The sequence below is a fragment of the Neovison vison genome, chromosome 3 (genome assembly GCF_020171115.1).
Source record: "Neovison vison isolate M4711 chromosome 3, ASM_NN_V1, whole genome shotgun sequence".
NCBI lineage: Eukaryota > Metazoa > Chordata > Mammalia > Carnivora > Mustelidae > Neogale > Neogale vison.
Window position 1 is genome coordinate 45,149,309 of NC_058093.1, and position 25,441 is coordinate 45,174,749.

The 25,441-nt window shown below is 48.2% G+C and overlaps 1 protein-coding gene across 5 annotated transcripts in view; it reads left to right on the forward strand.

The window, feature by feature from the left end:
• Positions 1-25,441, forward strand: part of TRAF3IP1 (TRAF3 interacting protein 1) — a 61,859-nt gene that overhangs the window by 26,604 nt on the left and 9,814 nt on the right. For all 5 annotated transcript variants that reach the window (XM_044241961.1, XM_044241960.1, XM_044241957.1 and 2 more), the window contains one exon: positions 1,942-2,018. In XM_044241961.1, coding sequence (XP_044097896.1) covers positions 1,942-2,018 — 77 coding nt within the window. The remainder of the gene's footprint in view (positions 1-1,941; positions 2,019-25,441) is intronic.

The window sequence follows — 25,441 nt, forward strand, 5'->3', positions numbered from 1 at the left end:
TGCGGAGAAAACTGGTTGATTGTCCTTTAGGGTCTCCCATAGTTGAGTGTTGCTTATTATATGCCCATGGTATGGTTTTTTACATATTCTTTTATTCTTGTAACTTGGTCCCAGAGACTTGGTCAGATGCAGGTTTTGAGCAAAAATGCTGGTAGGTGGTGTTGGTTTTTCCTGATGTCTGCTTGTGACGTTAGCCTGGATCATTAAGGGCTGCAGGATAGTGATGTTCTCATCCACCCTCCCTTCTTCAGGGTTTGGCTGGCGGATGCCAAGGTGCAGGGCTCCCCACCCCACCCAGCCTCTAACTGTGCCGTGGCACAGCCCCTAGGAGGAGGGTTTTCCTCAGAGTCAATCTGTGCCCTGGCACCATCATTGTGACTGAAGAGGTCGTGTGGGGTGGTGGTTGCTGATAGCTGTGTGATGTCTGTGTGAAATCATGGCTTTACCTCTAACGCACTTGAGGGGTCTCATTTCACACCAAATCAGTTCTCACCGATGTTCAGATTGCCCAGTGTGTAATTGGTAGGTGCCTGCTGGAGTCGTTCTCTGGGGCCTGTTGACACAGCCTGGGAGACTTTGCAGCTTCCTTGTTTTCTGAGAGGACCAGATGTCCCAGGCTCATATGGTGTATTTCCTGCTCCAAGGATGGAGCCCTCTGTTTCTCCAAGACGCCTGACTGTACTTTACTTCTGGGTTGTTCGTAAGGGTATTCTTACCTTTTTTTTAAAAAACAATGAGAACGTGTATCCAAGCTCATACTGATATTTCCAGTGCAGCTTTACTATTCTAGACTCTCTTCTAAATTTTTGATTTTTACATGCATGTCTATCTCACACCAAAAATCCTGGCTCCCAGTGTCGGGCATCTGTCTGCTTCACCCTGGGGCTGGCATGCACATGCAGCACCTTTGGAACACCACCAGCTGTCAGCGGCCTCAGTTTGCCAGAGACAGTGTAGGGTTTCTGTTGGGGTCTGTCTGTCCTCAGGTATGTCCCATCAGGGATGGACAGCCTACTCTGTTGTAAGTTTCCAGAACAATTCTGTTAGGCTCTGCTTGCCAGCGTGATGTTCTTAGGTTTATGGGTTCCATTTTGGTTTCAGTTTTTAGGCATTGAAAAATCTTATATGATTTTGTTTTATTTCTGTAAAATAGTCCCATTTCCAAGGTCAAATGTACCAGAGGAGGCATATTCTGAGATTGGGGCCTCCACCCTGTCCTCTCACTCCCCCTGTAGATAACAGTAAGGAATATGGCTTACACTTTGATTTAAAAAATTACAAGTTAATACATGTGTGGTGTGTGTGTGTGTGTGTGTGTGTGTGTGTATTTGGCAGTACCCCTGTGTGTCCCTCTTGCTCTTGTGACTGGGCAGCGTGTGCTGACATTTGTCCCTTGGCAGTGTGGACGAGCCCTCACTGCAGCTCACAGGACACTGTCCCAAGCGTCCATAGCCCCTTTCACGTGGATGCATGTTTGGATGAGGCCGTATGCTAAAGACAATGTTTTGTGTGCTATTTACCCCATAGGCAATTCTTTTCTTCCTTCTTCTTTCTTTTTTTTTTTTTTTTTAAAGGAAATTGAAGACTCTTGACCTCATATTGAAGGAGTATTTGTGCTTAGAAACAGTTTAGGATTGCCACTCCTGTTTGACAAATGGTTATCATCTGGAATGTTAATCTGCATTTCCTCCTAATTGTTTTCTATTTCCAAAGTTGTTTTCTCTCTCTCTTTTTTTAAACCTTTGAGCTAATTTCTTTGAAACACTCTAAAGTTTTATGGTTAATTTCCATCACCCGCTGTATCAGTCTGCAGTAGACCCTTTTATCAAAAAAAGATTATTTGAAGCTGTGTTCATTATAGAAAGAGGAAGAACACCCCTCCACCCATTTAGAGTAGAATAGCTCCCTAGAGAATAACATAAAACCACTGATTCTTAACAGGAGGACTTGTGAAAAAGATTCTGGAGACCAAGAAAGATTATGAGAAGTTTCAGCGGGCACCCAGACCTGGAGAGAAGGTAAGGAGTGATGTCTGTGCAGGTGCTGATGGACTTCAGCGCTCCCTCCCACCTCCTCATTTGGAAGGATAGAAAATCCAGAGCTGCTCCTGAGTGTCCTGGAGTCAAGGTCACAGGCCTGTTCTGCTCTGACCCCATGTCTATCCCCTTCCTACCCTATCCAGTCCCTTCTCCCTGCTTGCAGAGCTGGGAGGCGGGCCGCCTGGCCCTGGCTGATTGCAGAGTAAGAGATGGGGGAGTTTTCACATCTGGCTTAAATCCAGGTGCTGTTGGAGCCTGGCCTCCCCGCCACCTTCCTTGCAGTTGTGGTCTTGTTGGGACCCCCCAGCTTCCTGCAAGCCGCCACCCCTGGGCCTGTGACCCTGGGATAAATACCTACAGGCCACGCAGCGAGCCTCAGAAGTCACGGCTAGGCTTGTTACAGCTACTTTCAAAAATAAGAATATGTCTTCACTTAGCCGCTTCTGTAACAGCAAGACAGTTCTATCGGCAGCCGATGTTTCCAGTATGTTTTACACACTTACATGCAGAGATGATCTGCCTAAAATGTCCTAGTTTTCTTGAATACGTGGCCAGAAACAGTTGGTGAGTGGACCTTGTAGTCGCGAGCAACATCGGAGGGGTCCGGGAACAGTCCCAGGAGAAGAGTGCTGTCTGGGGCTTTAGTTGGCGGCACCCCCATTCACTCGTCCGGAGGGAGAACTGCCTTTGCGTGGGCTGCGGCCTCTTGCTGTGGGGTTTTAGCAGGGCCTCGTCCTTTTCGTGGCCAGAGGGCTGCCCTGTGGCCCTGGTGGTATTTCTGGGAGCTGCTTGGAAACCACGAGTGTGTAGTTCGGGGCTGTGATGTGGGCGAGGGCGAGGCTCCGGGGGTCCCCATTTATCGCCTGTGCTTGCCCTGCACAGTGCTCTGGGTCCATGCCACAGGCTGCCCGCGGGGGTGCGCTTCAGGCTGGAGGCTCTGACTGCAGGAGAGGCAGGAAATCCGTGTCCTCAGTGGTGGACACAGGCTGCTCTCAGACAGCACAGCCAGTCGGGTCAGAGCTGGGGCCGCATGTCTGTCGCGGCTGGGGCATGAGCCAGCCTTATCGTTATCGGTGCACACAGGGGCATCAGGCTGCAGTTCCACTCGGGGGCCCTCAAAAAATGGCTTTGAGGTTTTGAAATAAAAGAAATTAAAACCTTCGGGGAGACTTGATGTCCTTTCTGCCTCGGCGTCCCCAGGGCCCTCGATCCCAGGGTCAGAGTTGGCGGCAGCCTGACCTGAAAGGCCACCGCCTGTTCTCGGCAGTCGTGGGTCTTGCCTGGGGCAGACCTGTGACACCAGTGCTGGTCTTGGGTGGCGTGCTGTTCCCAGGCCCTCCCAGGGTGGGCACCTGGTGTCTGGTTCTTTGGTCTTTGTTAGCTCTGGTTCTGGGGACTCGGGTGTACCTGCACTCTTGGGCTCTAGGGTGTGTCGGCCGGCCTTCAGGTGCCCACAGGTCCGCCAGGGGGAGGGGCTGTGCACATGTTCGCGGGGGGCCACATGGGCTGTCACGGCTTCTCGGCCCTACGGACAGAGCCTGGCAGTGGCTGCAGCACTGGCAGCAGTGGGAGCTTGTGTGGCTGTGTTGTGGGAAAGCTTCACAGCCTGGTGCTGGTGCGGGTCCAGAGTCAGGGACTGGGGCTGGCGGTGTCCGGGTGCGCTCCTGTGTCTGAGAGGCTGTGCCACCCACACTGGGGATGGAGGACCTGGGCCTTGCTGCCCACAGGTCCCAGCGAGAGGGGACCCCCTTCCCGCCTGGTCCATTGGCTGCAGCTCTGTTGCTGGTCCCTCTGGTTCGTTTCCCAGATGTGTGGCCGTGTGGGCTCGGTACCTGTGCTCCTGTCCTGGCTAGCCCCTCTTTGTCATCTTCCCCGTTGGGGTGATGCTGCTGGAATAGCTCCTTCCCTTTTGTTGTGGGTCATGCCTGGTGCGAACGTGCCCTGGGTGTGTGTCCGCTTGTCGGGTGAGGGTGTGGGGTTTGTTGGGGGTTCAGTCCTTTGGAAGGAAAGTTGTGGAGAGCATCCCGCACGTCCTATGTGCACGGAGAGCTCCAGTCCCTAGGGGCAGACCCGATGAGCAAGAGTGCGGCGTGCGTGGGTCTTTCTGAGAACCAGCTGCGTCCTCCTTGCTCCCGCCACGGTGCCCGCAAGCGCAGTTCCCCTGCCTGCGCCCCACTCGCGGTGCTCAGTATCTCTAATTTCTTGTGTTGTGATGTGAGTTCCCTTCATGGCTGACGTGATTCCGTCCGACGCCAGTTCCTGCTCTTTTCTTCGCTGGACGACTTGGGTTGCTGTAGCTGTTCTGTTCTTTTGGACTGACCCTTTGTTTGTCTAACCAAGGCAGTTTCTTGTGGGTGGAATTCCGTTTTTCTGTTCCTTTGGGTTGGGTTGGGCTGTGAGTGAAGGAGAGACCCCAAGTGTCAGTGGCTTAGATGAGGGGGGAGCGCTTCAGCTTCCGAGCCAGAGGGTGGATGTAGCAGTGGCCCAGGCATCTTCTGCCCATCCCCCATGTGCGTGACCCCTGCACCTTGGCCCCTCGTGGCCCAAGGAGGCCATCCAGGTGCGGCTGTCAGGAAGGGAGGGGACGGAGGAGCGGCAGAGGGCAGGAGCGCGCCCCTTTCCTTTGAGGCTTCTCAGAAGTTGTGCGTCCCACTCCCATGTCTGTGGTTCCGGCCAGATCTTCACCGTGAAGGTACGTGAAGTGAAACCATTATTCAGTGCATTGGTTTGCTCAGCCAGTGATCAGGATAGATCTGCCCAGTCGTCTTGCTGCCTGGTGCGCTCAGAAAATGACGGTATTTGCAAGACACGTGGGTGGGTGGAGGAGACCAGCCGCCTGGCTGGGGGCCAAGGGTTTCTGGAAGCGTCCTGTCCCCCACGTGTGGGATGCACCCAGGGCAGGACGCTTGGCCATGGGAGGGAGAGCAGAAGGCAGCGTCGCCAGGCCCTCCCCAGCCTCTCTGCAGCCAACTGTTCCTTCTCTTTTTACTAAGTCATGGCATCAAGATGGTTCACCTGTGCTTTTATGATTTTATAAAAATATATCTACAGTTCATAGTTTTCCTGCTAAATCTTTTTTTTGTTTTGTTTTGTTTTCTTTGATGAGACTTTAAAGAAACTATTGAAAAAGTCACCCTCTAGCAAAGACCAACTTCTGGTCTTGTAGATACTCACTTTGGTTTTCATTTCACTGATTTCTATTCCTTATTTTTTCTTTTAATTTCTTTGGTTATTTATGTTTTTAGTCTCTTGTGGAAAATACTTGGCTCATCCATTTTTAGTCTTTGTCACTTTAAATGAATGTTTAAGGCTATACTTCTTTTTTTTTTTAATTTTAAAATTTGTTTTAGAGCACACACGTTGCGTGCATGTGAGGTGGGGAGTGGGTGTTGGGGGTGGGGGGAGAATCTCAGGCAGACTTTATGTTGAGCAAAGAGCGGGATGTGGGCTTGGTCTTAGGACCCTGAGATCATGACCTCAGCTGAAATCAGGAGTCAGATGCTCAACTGATTGAGCCACCCTGGTGCCCCAAGGCTATACATTTCTCTTTAAGCGTGCTTTATTTAAATTTATTAAATATTAATATCAAAAATTCTTTGAATTTTAATTCGAAATACTTTATTTCTTTTTATCATGTGGACTATTTATGAGCCTGTTCTTTAGTTTTGAAACATAAAGGTTTTTAGAAACTTTTTATGGATAATTCCTAATATAATTTCATGTTTGAAGAATACAGTCTGTGTGTTATTATTTGGACTGAAGCTTTTCTTTGGGGTCTGGTCTGAGGTCAGTTTTTACAGCTGTTTCTGAGAGCTCGCAGACCGTCTGTTTCCTGGGCTTTCGGTCCAGACTTAGTGCTCCTGGTGGATTTTGCAAAGAGGTGGTGGTGAGACTCTGTGCTCAGGCCTCTTGTCATAATTGCTTGTCTTCGGTCTCACATAAACATTCAGATGATAGATGTTTTCTCTGCTTTTCATGTAAATTGTGCTTCTTGTCTTGGACTTCCTGTTGTTTTGGGGGAACACTGTTTTTTCAGTGCCGAGGAGATAGCAGTTTGTAGTCGAGCCGTCCCTCAGGCCAGCCTTTGGCGTTGCCTTGGAAGGAAAGCTACGTCTTACTGTACGTATGGACTCGAATAATCCATTACAGAACCAACGTGCATCAGACGAAGCATTGTCTTCATTAGCCTGGCCGACTCGCTGTCTTCTCAAGAGGAAATATAAATTTTGTTAATAGTAAGGTACTAGCTCATGCCAGCATTTTTTTTCTTTCATATTTATGAGGAAGTTTTTGAAAAACAACCAGAAAAGCAGTTTTATTAGTGTTTCTTCTGCTTTAAAAGTACTTGCTTTTTGAACTTTATAAATGAAGATGCTTTGGATGCTAGCTGGCCATTTCAGAGACGGTGCCCTCACTCCTCACTCCTGATCCTGTACCTTATCTGGGTTGGGCTTCTCTGCTTTGGGTCAGTTCTAATCGAATGTCAGTTTTAGATGCTTTTTCTTTTCACTGAAATTCTTTATTTTGAAATAGAGTATTTCTCTTAGTGGGTTTCTTTTTTAGTTCATTTAAAGCTTGTGTGATTTTACTCTTCCCCTTCTTGCTCACATAAGCCGTGTCCTCTGGAGGTTGTACATCTCAGATGAGACCTTAGCGTGTGCTTAATTTGACGTGAATGTATGTATTTGATGCCCTTCTCGGTGAGTGTTGTGCCACGGGTCCCGTGGAGTTGTGCTTGCAGTCTCTGGACAGTGATCTGAAAGAAGCGTGTATTTGGAAATGTGCATCTTGAAATGACTCTAGGTGGATAAAGTGACTTTACCCTGAACATGTTCTGTTTCAATTACAGCAAGTCGTGTGTAGTGAACAATCGTCAGCTCAATTCCGTGAAAGGCAGGCATTCTGATTTTCTCTTTGGTGATCCGAGTAGACCTTCCAGTTATTTCTTATTTTGGTCACGAGGTGGTGCAGTTTCACCACAAATACTTGAACCCTATTAGAAAAAGTTTCCTCAGAAATCACGGCTTAGCTCAAAGTCTGTACCTGATGAAAGTATTTTTAGTTTGCATGTTTGTGGTCCTAGTATTATTGGATGGGTGTTCTTTTGCTAGAAATACTGTTTCCATTTAAATTGCTTTGAAAGAAAGGGGACATATGCTACGACATTCTTTGATGATGAGACGTTAGTAACAAAACCGGCTGCTGCTGACACTGACTTCAGTTGTAAAGAGTGAGTTATTTATTTTGGGAAACAAGACGATAGTTTTCTGTTCCCAAGTAGTACAGTGTCTTCCAGTATGCTGGCGGGGGATTTTAGGTTTCCGATATAAAATTGTTGCTAGCAAATAACCAACAATATCACCTAAAAATGCTTGGAGATGTGTGGCATGGAAACATTATAGACTGGGACAGTGGTTTGGGAAGCATCTGAACGTCATATGTGTGTGAACTTCATGGCAATAATTATGATGCGTAAATGGGCCTTTTTTGTATATACAAAGGCCATGATATGGGTAAGCTATCAGAATACTTTATCTGCTGGAAAATGTGTACATGACTTAAGAAAACGGGACTCTAAGGATATGATCAGCTCTGGCCTGACAAACGTTTCCAGACTGAGTGGTCCTCATCTGCTGGGTAGTATGTTTGCGCAGTGAGTGATCATACAGCGAATAACGATTTTATTCTTCGCACTGGGCTCCACACTGAGCTTGGAGCCTGCAGGGAACTCTCACTCCCTCTCGCTCTGCCCTGCCCCCTGCTTGTACATGTGCATGCACTCTCTCTCAAAAAAAAAAAAAAATTTTTTTTTTACCCAAAATGCCAGCTTAACATTCACATCATTTTGTATTTATAACTCTTCCAGATTTAGTTGGTTGGGCCTGAGAAGCCATTCTGGCCTTATTTCCGTCAGTGTCCTAATTGCTGTGCACAGACACCAGCCTGAGTGCTGGAACTCAGGTCCCCGGTGGTGCGGGTGTGAGTGTGGGCACTGTCCCTGTGGCACATCCCTGAGGTGGGAGGGTTGATGCTCTGGTGGCCTCGGGATGAAAAGGATTAGAATTCAGATCCAAGTCAATCAGGGACTGGGAAAGATGCATGAAGCTCAGTGGAAACCAATGCAGGTTGTGCAGAGAGCAGTAAGGGGACAGAAGGGACTCTGTCCCATGAGTCATGGAATCTGCAGCCTTCTGGCAAGTGCGGGCCTCCAACAGGGGGACACTGAGGATGGCCTGCCCCTGCTGAACCTTTCTCGATGGTCTGGAGAAGCATGAAGACTTCTGAACGTAGCTGGTGAGACACGAGGTGGGTGTGTAAGGGAAAAAGGACCTTGGAAAGCCCTGCACTGTGGCTGAGCCCCGGCGAGCTGTTGGTGTGGTCTGGCTTCTTTCTCTTCTGCTGGGAGTGGCGCCCCAGGCAGGGCCTCCCACGTCTCTGCTCACCCATGTGGTTCATAGGTAACAATGGTACGGGGAGCCACAGTAGCTTTCCTCTCTAAGCTGTGTGCTCGCTTGTGACCTTATGCTCTAGGCCTGTGTCCTTCTGCTTATCTGGCTTCCGGGCACACGGGCTCCTTGGGGATGGCAGGTGCATGTTGGGACAGAGGCCCTGTCCTGTGTGGAGGCGGCACACAGGGATTTTGTCAGCGTTTGGTAGAGCAGCTGCTTCCAGAATTATTTCGGTCCTGAAATTCTATGTTTCTTTGGCTTCTCTTTGAACAAAGGAATTTATTTCCTCGTAACTTTTTCCCTTATTTCTTAGTTATTTTTATTCTTTCTAAAACACACCCATTTGTGCTCACTGTTTGAAATGAGAAATGCCTTTATTTTCCTAGTTCCTGTCTGTCGACTTCTCAACTTGAGGAGTGGCTTCCAGTGACGCGAGCTGCTGCTGGAGGGACGGGCTCTGCTGCTGAGTCAGGCTTTCTTGGCTTCAGCTGAACCTGAGGAAGCAGTCTCCGAAGGGGCTGACGTGGGCAAACCGGGGCCGCAGCTTTGTCCGGTTTCTCCAGGAGATGGGTTTCTGGGTCTTTTTACAGTAATGGGAAACTGAAGTTCTGGACGTTAAAATACTTAGATTTCCTGCTTATAGCAGTGATGCATGTTTGATTTTTCATATTGGAGCATTATCAAGGTTTCTGGGTGGAATTCTCTGAACCTTTCTTTCTGGCCGAAGAGCCCTCCCCACCACCTGGGACCCCTTTACTAATTAACAGAGCCCTTGAAAAGCCATGTCCCCGAGGCCATGACTGACAGCCACTTTGCCAGGAGCTTGCATTATGTCAGGGGTTTGTCAAATTTCACAGAATATTCTTTAGTCCCTTACAGGAAAAAAAAAAAAAAAAAGATATTAAAATAAAACAGAAATGTGTTTATTTTAGATAGGGAGTTATTTAGACATTGTAAATAAAGCATACTGTGTGTGGACACGTCTGAATTACGCTGTGATATGCACACTCCGTGTTACCCACAAGATGCATTCTGTAAGTTCGGTTAGATTTTGAAACTCAGGAGTAATTTTTAAATACTCGTATTTTTGGTACTGATTAAGTTTCCAGGTAGCTTATGAAAGCTTTATGGTACTATAGAGAGTTTGTTTGTAGGGAAAAATGATAGAAAATCATGCTGTAAAAGGAAAAACTAAACAGACTGAATAAAGTTAATGGTTTTATACAACGTTAAAAACAACTTCTGAAGGCAAGCAGGTCAGACATTTAAAGTTATGAAGGTTGAGAACTCTCAACTACTTCAGAGATGCCTGACCACTACATTCAGGGTCTAGAGGGAGCGTGTTGCGCCATCCTCCTTGTGGGGTCTGTGTTGCCAGGGTCCTGTTGGCTCAGTCGGGGTTCAGCCGACAGCGCCCGCCACAGCTCTGGTTTGGGGAAGGCCAGCCCTCCCCACAGCCCATCCTGTGGGTGGCAGCCAGAGTCCTCCTGCCCCAGCGCAGGGTGAGCTGCTGCCACGTGGGCCTGGGGTGGTGGCACATGCCGGAGAGGTTGTGTGTCTGATACAGAGAAGCCCCCCCCCCAACCCCCCAACCCGCACTACTTGACTACAGATTGCTGACCTCACTGCTGAGCACTTGATTGAGGGATTTCTGCAAACCAGGTCATTCTGTGTCAGACGAGGACGGGGATGTGGTCCATGGCCGCTGTCCAGGCACCCGGAGCTCGCCGCACTGTAGGCTCTCCCAGGCCGGAGCCATCGTCTGTCCTTCCCTCTCCTGACTCTGCCAGCTTTGGAGACCGCAGGCTGTTTTGGAGTGGGTCCCTCAGGGAGGCATGTTTGCTCGAGCCTCTTGGGCTACAGTCACCCACAGCTCTTCCACCTGCACCCTGTCACCGGGCACATGTTTTCATTTGTCCCGTGACAGGTGGGGTTGGGGGTGGATTCTGCCGGCTTCTCCACCATCTCCAGCCTCCGCTTCCCTTCGTAATTTCTAGCATGTTCTGGGACGCGTAAGTCTCCTGCTCTTCACTCACTGTCCGTTTTGTCACCTCTTTCTGTCATCGTGGGCTCACTTTCCAGTCTTACTCAGGGGCTGACACGCTGACTCGTGTGTTGGTGCTCAGATTGCCCCAGATTTGTCCTGCAGGGGCTCCTTCAGATTGGCGTCTGTGTTCTCACAGTCTGCCCTGTTGTTCTTCGAGTTCTTCCTTCCTTTTGGGCTCATGGAGATTTTCTAGGCTCATCTTGCCTTGCCCTGTCCCAGGCCCGAAACCAGCCATTTCTTCTGATTCCCTTTAGGGGAGGTTGGTGTCTCAAAAGCAGGATATGCTGTTGGACACACTTGTCCCTGTGTGGTATTAGGCTCTTGGGCCCTCTCGGTGGTCAGAGCTGCAGGAAAAGTGTGTGCGTGTGTGCGCGCATGCCCACGTGCTCGCACACACCACAGGATCATGTTAGTTTCCTCCCGTTCTGTATTGATAATTCTCTTCTCCACTCATGAGGAGCATGATGGTCATTGTCCTGGTAGATCGCCTTAGTGAACCAACCCTGTCTCCTGTTGCTGCTGTTTCCCTGGCCCGCATGCTTGCCCTCTTCACCCACCTCACCCAACATATCCTGTTGCGTGGGTGGGCTCCTGCTCACCCCTGGGGTAGCCATTTGCCTGTCTAGGACTCCTTCTGCCCTGTGCTGGCTGCTGCTCCCCTTGCCCACATGGATGTCCTTATTCTGGGCCCCATGGCTCTCCCTCTCCCCACCTTGGTGCAGGTGCTTCTGTGCTTGGCCTGTGTACAGTCTTTAGGACTGAGTGGTTCAGGAGGAAAACACCAGCCACTGACTCTCTTCTGGAACGGAATCTCATCGGGGAGGCCCGTGATTCTCCCGTAGCTAGCACAGTGCTAGACGTAAGTTCTCTTTAACTTGTTGCCTAGATGAGTTCAGCTCCTGGAACAAAAGTTAGAAGAGACAGAGGGAGACAGAAAGGAACAAATGATCAAATATGAGGCAGCACTTGGCAGAATGAAATAAACAGACCTGCATTTGGAAGGTCAGCAGATGTTTTCATGGTGCTTCTGGAGGGGAAGAGGATGTGGCGGGGGTGCTGTAGCCTCAGTGAGCCCCTCGCTGACCAGTGCCTTCAGCTGCTCACACGCGACTCCTGACTGCAGGCCCTGGGAGCAGGCACAGCCCTCTCGCCTTGTGGCTTTCTGCCCCAGTGGGGGTATTGGAGTTCGGACAGCAAGACAGATTGCAAAGTGAAGTGTGATACGAGGGATAAGCTTCCTGACCTAGATTAATGGGATGTTAAACGAAGTCTGATTTTTTTTTTAGAGGCACTTTGGTACTTTAACAGAGAGCAAGAATGGAACCTGCTGTGGGTCCACCCTTAAAGGGGCTTTCATGTTCCAGGAAGGAACATATTGCAAGAAACCGTGGGTTCTTTTCAAAAGAACAAAAGTCGGATTTGCTTGTACCTGTGCTCTGTAGCTGTAAACACTCAAGGAAGAGGGGACAATAGACAACCTGTTGTGGAGGAACAGGTTGACTCAGGGTTCCTGTTGTTTAATCCAGTTGGCATTACACATGTAGAAATAAGAAACGATGCATCGGGATGATTCCAGGGCTCAAAATGTACTGCTCTCGGGTTCTTGGGGGAGGATGGCCTATGGCAGAGCCTACCTGGATAACTAGGAAAAGCAAGCATGACACTGCTTGTCCCCTGGGGGTTGAGCACATGGAAAGCAGCCAGGCCAGACTGAATACAGGGTGAGGATAAAATATGCAATGGATTCCGAAGACTTAGGGAAAAAAAAAGCATATAAGATGTCTCATTAGTAATTTTTATGTTGAATGCATATTGAAACAGTAATTTATATGTATTGAGTTAAATGTCTCGAAATTAATTTCACCTCTTAGTTTTTAACGAAGCTAGTAGAAACTTGTAGTAAATAAAACTGGTTAAGCAAAAAGAGTTGAACGTACCATCACTGTGGAGCTGAGCACAAAAACCCTAAAGCAGTTTCTGAAAAATCGGTTTTATGGAAAAAAAATAACCTCGTAAGACTCGGTGGGTGGGGCAGAGGGTTAAGGGAGGTAAAATCACATTAAAACCATTGTCCAGGGGCGCCTGGGTGGCTCAGTGGGTTAAAGCCTCTGCCTTCAGCTCAGGTCATGATCCCAGAGTCCTGGGATCGAGCCCCATGTTGGGCTTTCTGCTGGGCAGGGAGCCTGCTTCCTCCTCTCTCTCTGCCTGCCTCTCTGCCTACTTGTCATCTCTGTCTGTCAAATAAATAAATTAAAAAAATCTTTTAAATAAATAAATAAATAAAACCATTGTCCAAAACTTTTCCCATTTGCTTTCTTTAAAGTATCTTTTGAGGACTGAGATCTTAACTTTAATGTAACTAAAATTTCTCAGTCTTAACTCTCAGGATCAGGGATTTTTTTGTGTCTTAGTTAAAAAATCCTTCTCCTAAGGCCAGAAAGATATTTTTTCTTTTTAAATGTTTAAAGCTTTGTTTGGACCTTTCTGTCCTTAGTCCACCTGGAGCTGATTTTCCTGTGTTCTGTGAGATCGAGGTGCAATTTTTCCTTTAACATGAATGACCAGTTCTTCTTCCTTTCCACATTGCTCTGCTGTGTGTGGAGGTTACGTGTGCTTTCTGGGCTCTGTATGCCAGAGGTTAGCAGACTTTTCTAGCAAGGGTACAAAAGCACGTGTTTTTAGCTCCAAGCCGTGTGTGCTCGGTCACCACTATTCAGCTTTCCAGAGCGGCCCTAGACACCCCCCCCCGGTGAACCAGTGCGGCCGGGTGCCGATCATTTGTTTTTTTTTATGGATACCAAAATGCAGATTTTATAGAACTTTCATGGACCAGAAAACACTACCTTTTAAATATTGTTTTCAGCTATTTGTTTAGTAAAAACTGATCTGCACTCATAGGATATACAGACAGCTAGGCCACGGGTCAGCCTGTGGTATGTGTCTGTCCCACTGGCGCTGCCTGATTCCACGCTGCTCTGATCAGCTTATAAACAGGCCTTGTCTTGGGTGATTTGGCTATTTATTCTTGGTCCTTTCCGCTTCTGTAGAAATGCTGTCGGCTGTTGATTGAGCGCCAGGGGGCACTCTCTGGGGAGTTGAAGTGTGTGGGCGAGCCGTGATCTCTCCGTGTGTTCGCTCTTAATGCCTCTCAGTGAGCGTTTGTGGCTTGTTTCTATAGTGATTGTGTCTGCTGTTTGTTAGATTTGTATGTGGGCACTCGAGAGGCTATTCTGGTACTGGAAATACTCTGTTTTAAATTTCTTTTCTAATTGTTGGTGGGGAGGAATGCTGTTGACTTACAACCACTTCCTTGACAGACCATTGTTTTAAAACTATATGTTGGTTCTTTTGTGTTTTCTGTGTTGTAGTAGCCGCTGGATACAAACACGGAACACAGCGAGATACAGGTACTGTTGTCACCCCTGTCTGGGGGATCAGGACGGGAAGGGACTTGTCTAGGGCCTCAGGACTGGTGAGCACCAGAGCTGGGATGTGAACGCAGGCACCTGGCCCGAGTCTGTGTTCTTCCCCCTGAGCTGCGCCCTCGTTCCTGTCGCCCCAAGTCTCCATGGCCCTGTACCTCCTCTCCAGGCCTCATGCCTTCTGTACTGTTGTCTGATCGCTTCCATGGGGCCTCCAGGACTCCTCTCCCTGAGGGGTAGTAATGATCATAGTGCACCACTTTCTTCCTTTCTGGTTTTTAATGAAATTTCTTCTAGAATTTACTCTTTTCTGATGATACTTATTATAGCGCTTAATAAAATAGATTAAGAAAGTTTGATTTTTTTTTCCCCCACTGTGGGGCTTTATCATGAATGGGTGTTGAATTTTATGAAATGCTTTTTCTCCATTGAGATGATTCCATTATACTTCTTTAATTCACTAAATGACACAGCTTTTAAGTGATCGTTTCTGAGGTGAAACAGCGTTGTTACACTCTTATTATCTTTTTCATCCACTGGTAGATTCTGTTTGCTAATTAGAATTTTCCCATTTATATTCATGGATGAATTGGACCTACGATTTTCTTTTCCTCATATGATCCTTGTCTTGTATTAGTGCCAAGGTTGAGAGTGAACTGGGGAGAGTTCCTTCTTTTCTTTTTTTTTTAAAGAAGCTTTTTCTTTTTAAAATTTTATTTATTTATTTGACATATAGATCACAAGTAGGCAGAGAGGCCAGCAGAGAGAGAGGGGAAGCAGGCTCCCTGCTGAGCAGAGAGCCAGATGCGGGGCTCGATCCCAGGGCCCCGAGACCATGACCTGAGCCGAAGGCAGAGGCTTAACCCACTGAGCCACCCAGGTGCCCCTCTTTCTGTCTTTTCTAGAAGAGATGGTAGATGATGGAATGGTGTGTTTCTCAGTAGTTTGTGGACTTGTGTGTAGACCCATCTGAGCATGATGGGAACTTTTAGGGCATGGCTGTTATTTTTACATTAGGGGAAGATTCAGGCTTTCTCTTTCCTCTTGAGTCAGTTTTGGTCATCATTGTCTTTTTTAAATTTTCAAGTTTCCGGCAAAAGCTCTTGATAGAATTCTTTAAACATGTGCTTTATTTGTCATTTTGTTTTGTTCTGTTCTTATTAATAATACTACTAATTTGTACTTTTTCTTCCTTTTTTTTGAAGCAGTGTTTTCAGAAGTTTGTCAGTCTTTTTTAAACCACCCGCTTTTGGCATCATTGACCTTCTCTTTTGTATTTTTATTCTATTCACCGATTTATCCTGTTTTATTCATTTCCCTCTACTTTCTTTGTGTTTATTCTGTTGTCCTTTTAATTTCTTAATTGGACTCTTACATTACTGGTGTTTATTTGGCTTTTTTTTTTTTAGCCTTATATAAACTTATTTTGTGATTACAGGTTACTGTGTGGTTTAAGTCAGGATTTATCCATCACCTCCATATGCAGGCACTGTTGCAGAATGATAATCAGAAATGGCTGTGTAGGGGGCTCCTGGGGGACTCAGTTATGCCTCTGCCTTTGGCTCAGGTCGCGATCCCAGTGCCACATCTCTCCCTATCCCTCTGCCACTGCACCCTGCTTGCATTTTCTCTGTCAAATAAATGAAATCTTTAAAAAGAAAAGAAAAGAAATGGATGTGCAACGTTATCAAACATTATTTTCTTGGCAGCTGTTGAGATTATTGCATATTAATAGAATTCCTGATGTCGAGCAGTTCTTATATTCCTAAGGTAACCTTTGCTTGGTCATGGTCTATCATTTATCTGATGTAAAATCATATTCAGTTTGCTAGTATATTTATTTATTTATTCCTAGGTTTTATTTATTTTTCAATAATATGCACATCCATTGTAGGGCTCAAACTTACAACCCCAAGACCAAGAGTTACATGCTCTTCAAACTGAACCAGCCAGGCACCCCAACTTTCTAATCTTTTAAAACAGAAGTCCATGGTCAACTGACATTAGCCCGTTTTGTGTGTGTGCTGTTGTTGTTAGGTGTTAGAATCAAGATTATGTTAGTTTTATGTAGTTAATTCTTACAAAAATACTTCCTGTGCCCTAGAACAGTTGAAGTCTGAGGAGTGACCTGGTTCACAGAAGTTGGGGAGCCTTGGGGCTCCCTCTTGGAAGACATTGTTCCTCTCTGGGGGCTTGTCTCCCCAGGGCCACTGGTCAGAAGCAGGAGCTCACATCCCATTCCATGGCTTGAGATTCTGGGAGCTCGGAGCCCACATGCTTCCCTGGTCAGCAGTTCCTGACTTGTCACAGGTTCCTTGACTCTTGCCTGCAGGGTACATGGGGCTGAGGTCTGGAGCCCTGGGAGGGTCCTTCTCTAGCACGCTCTCATGTGACTCCTTGTGCGGTCCCCATCCCATCCTCACCCCAGAAGCCATGAGATGAACAGTGGGTCCAGCTACCCTTACCCCATGGCAGGGGCTCAGCAGGATCCCAGACTTGTACAGTTTGTTTCTTCCCCGATTACTCTTTGGTTGTCTGTGGGCAGTAGGGAAGAGTAGGTGTTTGTACAGAATTACAGGCCTGTTTTTCTGCGGGCCACGTGTCTTCTTGCCCTTGTTTGTGCTGGCAGTCCAAAGTTACCTGGAGGCGGGCTACTGGTCTCTTGGGCCTGGTGGACCGTAGTAGGACCCATCAGAGAAAACGCTGATTTTGCTTAGTCAGAGACTTCCTGTCACCATGCATGTCTCTGCTCATATGCCACCCCTCCAGAGAGCCCCCACCCCCAGCCAGCTTCGTTAGTCCTCTACCCCACTGCCCACCAGGCTCCAACCCTACTTCCTTTTCTTCCTGACCTCAACCGCTCACTGAAATTTTGTGGTTTTGGATTAACCGAGGTATGGTGAGCACAAGTTTAGTGAAAGTTCAGCTCCGTATCTGCATCAGGTCAGAACACTGTTTGCAACGCATCATTGCCCTCTTGGCCCCACCGCTTGCAAGGTATTGGGATCTGACTGTCCTAGTTTTGAATTTTCCTCTGCTCTTCCAGTCTTTGGAGTCATGTCTTCTAGTCATCATTCTGTGGAATGTATTTTCGTTGGAAGGCTCTGACATCCTGACTTTTATGACAGGTTTGAACATCTCTTTTTCAGTTCACATGCCAACCAGAAGGTGGGTTTCATGTTGCCCAGAAACTGCCTTGTAAGACTGATGGTTAATTTGGGTGTGATTATTTTGTCTGGTATTTTTAGAGAATTTAGGAGGCTAAATATGTAAAAATAAAATGAACCAGAATTAGAAGAAAGATTGTAGCTATAGCTTTGGTAAAAAATGATGAATATTTTAGCAGGACATTTATTTTTTTTTCCAATTTATTTATTTTCAGAAAAACAGTATTCATTATTTTTTCACCACACCCAGTGCTCCATGCAAGCCGTGCCCTCTATAATACCCACCACCTGGTACCCCAACCTCCCACCCCCCCGCCACTTCAAACCCCTCAGATTATTTTTCAGAGTCCATAGTTAGCAGGACATTTAAAGTAGTAAATCCAATTAGTTCATAAAGGCATGGAAATAAAAAGCAAAATAATTTAATAATCCCAATGTTGTTTCCAGAGATGATAGTGAAAAGGGAAATAAAGTGTATATTTTTTTAAAATTTTATTTGTTTGGGGTGCCTGGGTGGCTCAGTCATTAAGCGTCTTCCTTCGGCTCAGGTCATTATCCTGGGGTCCTGGGATCGAGCCCCACATTGGGCTCCCTGCTAAGCGGGGAGCCTGCTTCTCCCTCTACTCCTCCTGCTTGTGTTTCTTCTCTCACTGTGTCTGTCTGTCTCTGTCAAGTAAATAAAATCTTAGAAAAAAATATTTTATTTGAGAGAGAGCATTAGTGGCAGGGCTGAGAGAGGGGGCACAGAGTAAAGTATATTTTAAAACTTAGATTCTTTTGCTGTCATTGCCCGTAGCAGGAAAATGCTTATAAAATGGAAAGGGAGGAGTGCCTGGGTGGCTCAGTGAGTTAAAGCCTGTGCCTGAGGCTTAGGTCATGATCGAAGGGTCCTGGGATCGAGCCCCATATCGGGCTCTTAGCTCAGTGCAGAGCCTGCTTCCCCCCACCCTCTCTCTCTGCCTGCCTCTCTGCCTACTTGTGATCTCTGTCTGTCAAATAAATAAATAAAATCTTTTTTAAAAAATGTAAAGCGAGTGAACTTTAGAATCTTTTGTCCTTTGAAAGCTACTTGAAGGCGCACCTGCTTAGAGCTGCTGGTGTGTTAGAACTGTCCAGAGTTTTTATGAAACACTGGAGCCAGGGCCCCTTCTCAGACCCAGGACATCCATCTTTGGGCAGGGTCCTGGCCTTGGTATTTTAGAAAGTTCACTGGGTGATTCTGACGCATAGCCGGGAACCAGAACTTCTGGTCCGGTTGGTTGCTGACCCTGGAAGAGTAAGGTGGGAGGCTTCCTACCTTGTCCTTTGGTTCCTGTGCACAAAGCCTGATCCTTTGAACCTCTTGGAAGACTGGGAGAAGAAAGAGCCTGTCCCCACCTGGGTCCCTGGGTGGTGGCAGTGCTGGTGGCAGTGCCCCGTGGACCCAGCTCATTTGAGGGGGAAGCTGGGCAGTTGAGGCAGATCTTGGGGTGTATTCCCGACCAGTAGGAAGTGTGCACTGTTGCCCTGCCCAGTGGCCCCAGTGCGGGCCAGTTATAGCAGCTTCTGCTTGCTCCCATGAATGGGACGGGGGACCTGGATGGATTCCTCGCTGAGCCGTCTGTCCTCCCGGCACTCCACTCTGCTTCCCAGGCAGCAGCGCTGTGGAAGGGATGCCTGCACATGCCTGCTGGTCTCTGGGCCTCTGAAACCTGCGTGACAAATACACAGTTTTAGAGAGACGAGGGCAGTGCACAGTGGGATGGAAGCTTGAGAAGGGCACATCCAGGACTCGGGCTTGGGCTGCATGTGGACATGCGGTGGGTGCTTCCGTGGGAACTCCGCAGCTGGCATGGGATTTCAGCTCCAGCCAGGGCTTGATTCCAGTCTTCCCGGTCTTCTGGTCTTCCGAGGGCAGCCCCGGAGTCAGCTGTCCTGTTTGCAAAATGCCACTGGGTTTCTTGCCACACGTTTGCACTCAGGAGGGTGCGCGGTGTCTCTGGCGCTTCTGAGTGCACAGAGCTTCAGGTCAGGGTGGCGGGAATCCAGACGCGCTCTTCCTCCTCTGTCGGTGCTTGCGTTGTGTGCAGGTGCGCAGTGCTCACCCTGAATGCTGCCAGTGCTCCTGTCCTCCTGAGGAGGGGAACGCCATCCACAGGTAATGACATGACCTTCCCTGCCTCTCATCTCAGTTTTCAGCTGAAAGTCTGTTTTGGCCAGCGTAATGTGTGGAGCCCCTGCTGCTCTCTCTCAGTTTCCATGTGCTCTGAATATCTTTTTCCATCTCTTTGAGCCAGTTTGTGTGTCTGTAAAGTGAGAAGGAGTCTTGTCTAAGCATACGGCTGGGTCTTGCTTTTTTAGGTGTCCAGCAACTCTGCCTTTTGATTGGAGATTTGAATCCACTTGTATTTCGAGTGATTAATGATAGGTAAGAACTTGCTAATTCCATCTTACCGTTTTCTTCTCTTGCTCTTTGTGATCAGATTTTCCACAGCGGGGATGCTTTGCTTCCCTTCTCTGTCTCTTGGGAATCAACTGCGGGTGTTTGCTTGGTTGTTACCATGAAGCTCACATGAAACGTCTTCTAGGTTAAGGGCTGGTTCATGCTGATAACAAGCTAATTTCAGAAGCTCTGTCCTTTTAGTATGTCTTTCATGTTTTTGAAGTTGGAGTTTACCTCTTTAGGTTGTGGTCGCAGGTTATTTTCAGGACTCTGTCCTTTTGCCTTTGTACAGAGTGGCTGACGGCCCTTCCTTCTTATCCCCCAGTTCTGACAAGTGCTCCCCTCTGCCCCCATGTTCCCTGGCCATGCCTATGCTCCTGCTCCCATCTGTGCCCTTCACTGAAGCCTGAGGACTCCTCTCAGGCTTTCCTGGGAGGGGGCAGGGCCTCTGCTGGCCACTTCCTCCTTAGCTCTGTCTGGGAGCGGCTTTCCCTCGCCTTCATTTTTGAAGGACAGCTTTGCCAGGTCGTGTTCTCGTGAGCACTCGGTTTCCCTCAGCCTTCAAGTGCATCGTCCCACTCCCTCCTGGCCAGTCCGCTGTTGTCCCGCAGGGTTCCTTGGGACACACAAACTCTTTTCCTGCTGCCTTGAAGAGTCTCCCATTGCTTGTGTGTTTTTTTTTTTCTTTTTTTAATACATTATTTGTTTACTTGAGAGAGAGCAAGTGTAAGAGAAAGAGAGAGAGAGAGAAAGCACTGAGGCAGAGGGAGAAGCAGACTCCCTGCTGAGCAGGGAACCCGATGCGGGACTCAATCCCAGGACCCTGGGATCATGACCTGAGCTGAAGGCAGAGGCTTAACCGACTGAGCCCTCTAGGCGCCCCTCTTTGCCTGTGATTTTCCAGTTCTGTTCTAATGTGTCTGGAGAGGGTCTCCTGAAGTTGAGTTTGTTTGGTGAACTTGGTGAGCTTCATGAACTTGGATACCCAGACTCTCCCCAGACTTGGGACGTGTTCAGCTGTTATTTCTTCAAATAAGCTTTCTGCCCCTCCTGCCCCTCTCCTCCTTCTGGTTCCATAATTCACCAATTGCTTCATTTGCCGGTATCCCTCAGATCACCTGGGCTTTCTTTTCCCCCTTCACTCTTGTTGTTTGGTTTGGTTTTCCTGGGGCTGGATAACCTGAAGGTCTGTCCCGGAACTCGGATGGTCTTTCTTCCCCATTCATCATACCGTTGGTGCTCTTCATTGTTGTGTTTGTTTTGTTCATAGTATTTTCAGCTCCAGAATTTGTGTGGTACTTTTGTATGATTTTTGTCTCTCTGTTAAACTACTTATCTTTTTCACGTATGATTTCCCTGATTTATTGGGTTGTCTTTCTGTGTTTTCTTGTAGCTCACTGAGCTTCCTTAAAATGCCTGTTCTGAGTTCTTCACCGGATAAACTGCAGATCTCCATGTTTGGGGGGTCATTTGCTGGAAAGTTACTGAGATTATTTGTTGGTGCCAGTGTTTCCCTGATTGTCATGTTCCTTGGAGTCTTGCATTGCTCTGTTTGCCTTGAAGTAACAGTGACCTTGTCCATCTGTACTCGCTGACTCTGGGAGACACATCGCCTTCTGTCCTCCCTGCTGGGGACTCTAAAGCTTTTTCGACCTTCAGTGGACATCCCTGCCCCGAGTTTCTTGCTCCCTCTTGGGGCAGAATGTTTAAGGTTGTGTGCTTTCTCTAAATCCTGCAGCCTGCCAGGGTGGGTGCTGACAGCTCCCCCTTTTGCATTCCAAAGGGCCAAGCTAAAGCTCTTGTTTGTGGCCTCTCCCGGGCTCCAGATTCAGGCTGGCTTTGTGTGTACTCTCTGGCTGCCTGTCAAGGCTTACTCTCTCGCTGCCCTCAGGGGCACACACAGGGTGGGGGTGCCTGCTGGGCACCAGCAGGGGGTACAGATCCATGGGCAAAATGTCCCTAGCAGCTCATGGGCGGATTTCTTGATGGGGTCTTCAGTGTAAAAGGACCTTTGTCTCTTTGTTGTCCTCTGAGAATCCTGTCTGCCTCTCTCCCAACTGCTCCTGCCCCCGAGTCCTGTGGCCTGAGACACAGTCATCTGGAGAGGGTGAAAGAGATGTGGGGTCTCGTGGGCAGCATCCTGCACAGCTGGGGAGGCCAGGGGCTCCCCACACACTGTCACTCACCCTCTCGGGAGAAATCAGGAGCTGAGGTCACTCCTGGCCCTGCGCGGTGCCCCCTGGGAAAGGTGATGGAGGTACAGTCACACTGTTCTTTCTCCCTCATCAGTGCCTCCAAACTGTGGGGTGCTGGAGCTTCCGCTCTGGACGCCAGGGCCTGTGCACAGGCTCTCTCCACCGTGGGCGATTATCTCAGACGGTTTTCCAGGACCTCCTGGAATCTAGCCCGCCGTGTCTGCAGGTTCCAGCCTGTCAGCTGGCCCAGGATGGTCCCCACCTCCTGACACCCTGAGCAGAGCCAGGAGGTCATCCCCCCACAGCCAGCAAGGTCCAGGGTGGGCTGGCCTCTGCCCATTCTCGGGCCCTCAGGTTGGTTGGTTCCACTTTATGTTTCCTAGTAGGTTCCCATTTTCTTATTCTGCCCAGAATCTACTCGCTCATTTTTCAAAGAAGTATATAACCTTAAAAATCTGTAGCTAGTATGGGTTAGAAGAACCAAAAGTTCGTGGTTAGGAACTGGAAAAAAAACTGATTTTTTCCCCCTAAAGCGTGTATTTTATTATATAATTAATAGTAAACTAGAATGTATCCTAGGAGCGAAGATGTGCTTCTGTTAGCCAAGTATGGTTCTGTTTCCATCAATGGTCAGCGCTGCCTGTCACCCTACCACCGCGGCCTTCTCAGCTAAAAACAGAGCTCAGTGGGGGCTGCATCCTTCAGGCATGGCTTACTTCTCCTCTGCTTAATTGAGAAGCTGTTCTTGAACCAAGTCAGGTCAGCTGCGTTTTCTCTCAAGAATAAACGGCACATGTAGGATTCAGCTTCTTGTATGACTGGACACGTGCAGTGAACGAGGATGGAGGAGCACGTCCCCTGGGCAGTCAGCATCCTGGGCAGCAGTGAGTGGCTGCATGTGTTCCCCCCCGAGCGCGGGATGGAGGCTGTGGAAGGGTCCTGCCAGCTGTGCTGGGGGCTCCAGCCAGTGCAGGACCACGTGAGGCACGTAGGTCTTCATGGGGGACATGGTATCACTGTCATTCCACGATGACCGCGTTGATCTCCGAAAGGTTAATAGTTCGAAACAAATGTGTATGCTGCCCAGTGTCAAAACAGACACTCAGAAATCCATACTTTTCCTGCACGTCAGCAATAGCCCATTCAAAATACTGTGCATGAAGTCCCCCTCGGAACTGAAAACAAAAACGTGACTTACAGAGCCACGTGTTTAATAGGAGATTTATAGCAACTATTTTGAGAAGCCACAGAATTTTACCAAGAAATATAAAAGGCCTGGAAAAAGTCGAGAAAGTGTTTCTGGATGGGAAACTCGATATGATATGTGATTTTCCTCAACTTAGTTTATAAATTTAATGGAATTCCAATAAATATTCAGGGGATGTTTTGGACCTTGACAAATAATATTCTCAAGTTTCTCTGAGAGAATAAATACGTGAGAATAGGCTTTCATAAAAATGTTTGAAGGGACCAGTTTTAGGCCAATCTGGTCACATTCTTCACTTTTGTGACTTTAAATAGAGAAGGGGCTGTTGGGGCTGAAAATTTGAGTCCTATGTTTCCCTGCTGCCTGCTGGCTCCTTAGTGGCCGTCTGACCCACTGTTCATGTTATCAAAGGTGGATTTTAAACTACTTTGGATTTTCGGGGCAGTCAGAAGACCAGTCTGAATAGACATCTTCTCTGGCCTGCACGGAGCTTCGGCTTTGGCCCCAGTGACCCCAGTGGATGCTGGCTAAGCCGCCTTTCTTGCGCTTCCCACCCCTTCCTCTCCAGAGACCCTCCTTTCTGTGCAGGGAGAGAGCATGGGGCCACCTTCCACCCTGTGCCACATGCTTGGAGGTGCCTGGCCACATTTTTCCTCCTGTGGAGGCTTGCCAGCCAGTTCTTAGCTCTGGACAGTTGTCCCAACAGTTGCCATTTCTGCAGACTCCATAGGATGAAGGAGAGGTAAACATCGCTCTGCCCATGGTGATTGTTTAGCTGAGCCCCATCCCTGTCTCCAGGGCTCGGAGTTCCTTTGTCTGATGCAGACCGTCAGTGGCAGAGGTGGGATGTTCCCCAGGACCGGGTGGCCCTCACACCATATTCCCTCCATAGGCATGCATGCTGATTGTGTCCTGCTTGCACCTGTGCGCTGGTCTGGAGGCACTTAGGTGATCTGTGTCTTTCCTGTGGAAGGTTCTGTGTCGTAGCTGGTCCCCCTCTGCTGCCCGTGTACTGATCCTGTGGCTCCTCTGCCGGCCACTGTTGGATTGTGGTGATGCCACAGGAGTCGCTCTTGTTGTATTTTATGCACAGAAAATAAATACTGGTGTGTGAAAACTATTTGACGTCACTGGTACAACCGTTTTGGAAAACCGTTTGATACCGTGTTACGGAGTTGGAGATGTAGCCTTTGGCCACAGTGCCACTGCTCACGTGTGTCCCTGGAGTCCTGCACTTGTGTATGCTGGGACAGAGGGAAGCTTCTTCATGGTTGTGCCTCCCGACCACTGTCGTAGCTGGGGTTTTTGTTTGTTTTTTTTTTGTTTTGTTTTTATTGTCACTGACAGCTTCACTGCTCAGAATACTCACTTTCTCTGGGCAGCTGTTGCAGTAGCCCCAGACCCTGAATCACCTGATGTCCAGCAGCAGAGTGGGTAAACAAGTCACGGTGTGTTCTTGTCACGAAATACCAACGGCGTACACATGCTTGAGCAGAAGAGGCAGATGCATTTGGCTGTGCGCTTTGTGGTTCTGTCCATGCCGTACGGGTGAGCCAGGCACACGGTGAGCCCAGCAGACCAGCTGCTCGAGCACATGGCGGGCAGTGTGGTGGCGGCCTCGGGCTTTTGGGACCCTGGCCAAGTTGGCTTTCTTGATCAAGGCAGAGGTTGCGGGGGTCACTTTATCATCTTGTCCCACACATTTACATTTTACGTGCTTTTCTGTGTGAGCGCAGAAGGGTTGGAGTACTTGAGGGCAGACTGTTTTATTTTACCATGCGCTAAGGGATCTGGTCTGACCCACATGAGAGACGCGTGTTTGGTTGACATAGTTGGGTGAGCGAATATTTCTGGATGAGCGAGACACTCAGAATGGTTACGCTGTCAGTCTCTGCGTTTCTCTTGTAACTTGGATAGAGGCATTCCTCAGTTTGTAAGGAAAGTGAACTTTTGGCAGGCTGTATATAAATCAGTTCCTGAGGTCATGGGAGCGTATGTTATTTAAAGCAAATACTCATGCTCTGTGATTTATGGTTCCCTCCCTGCTCCTGCATTAATCAGGCCTTTGTTTATTGGGTTTGCTGAGTGTGGGGTAGAGTTCTGCTCAGGGGTGGGACCTCTCGGATCCATGGCCCTCTGCTTGTTCCCAGAGCCTGCTTCTGGGAGTCTTCCTGGCAGGGTCAGAGGGCTGGGCTTGTAAGGCGTGATCTTAAAAATAGTACTTTCTTCTCATGAAGCACTGCGACTGAACTTGAAATAAACAAGTTTTTTAGCTCATATTTTTTATTTAAATGACTTAGAATATATCAGTGTAAACTTAAAACTCACCGTAAACACAAATTCTCACATTCCTGCGGATGTGTGTGTGTTAAATGCAAATCCTATTAAGTCCCAGAAGTAACTGGTCCCCTGACAATTCTTGGAAAGTCACTTTGTCTAAAGCACAGGTGTAAGTGGCCAGCGAGCCTCTGGAATACACTTTGTCAGAGGTCG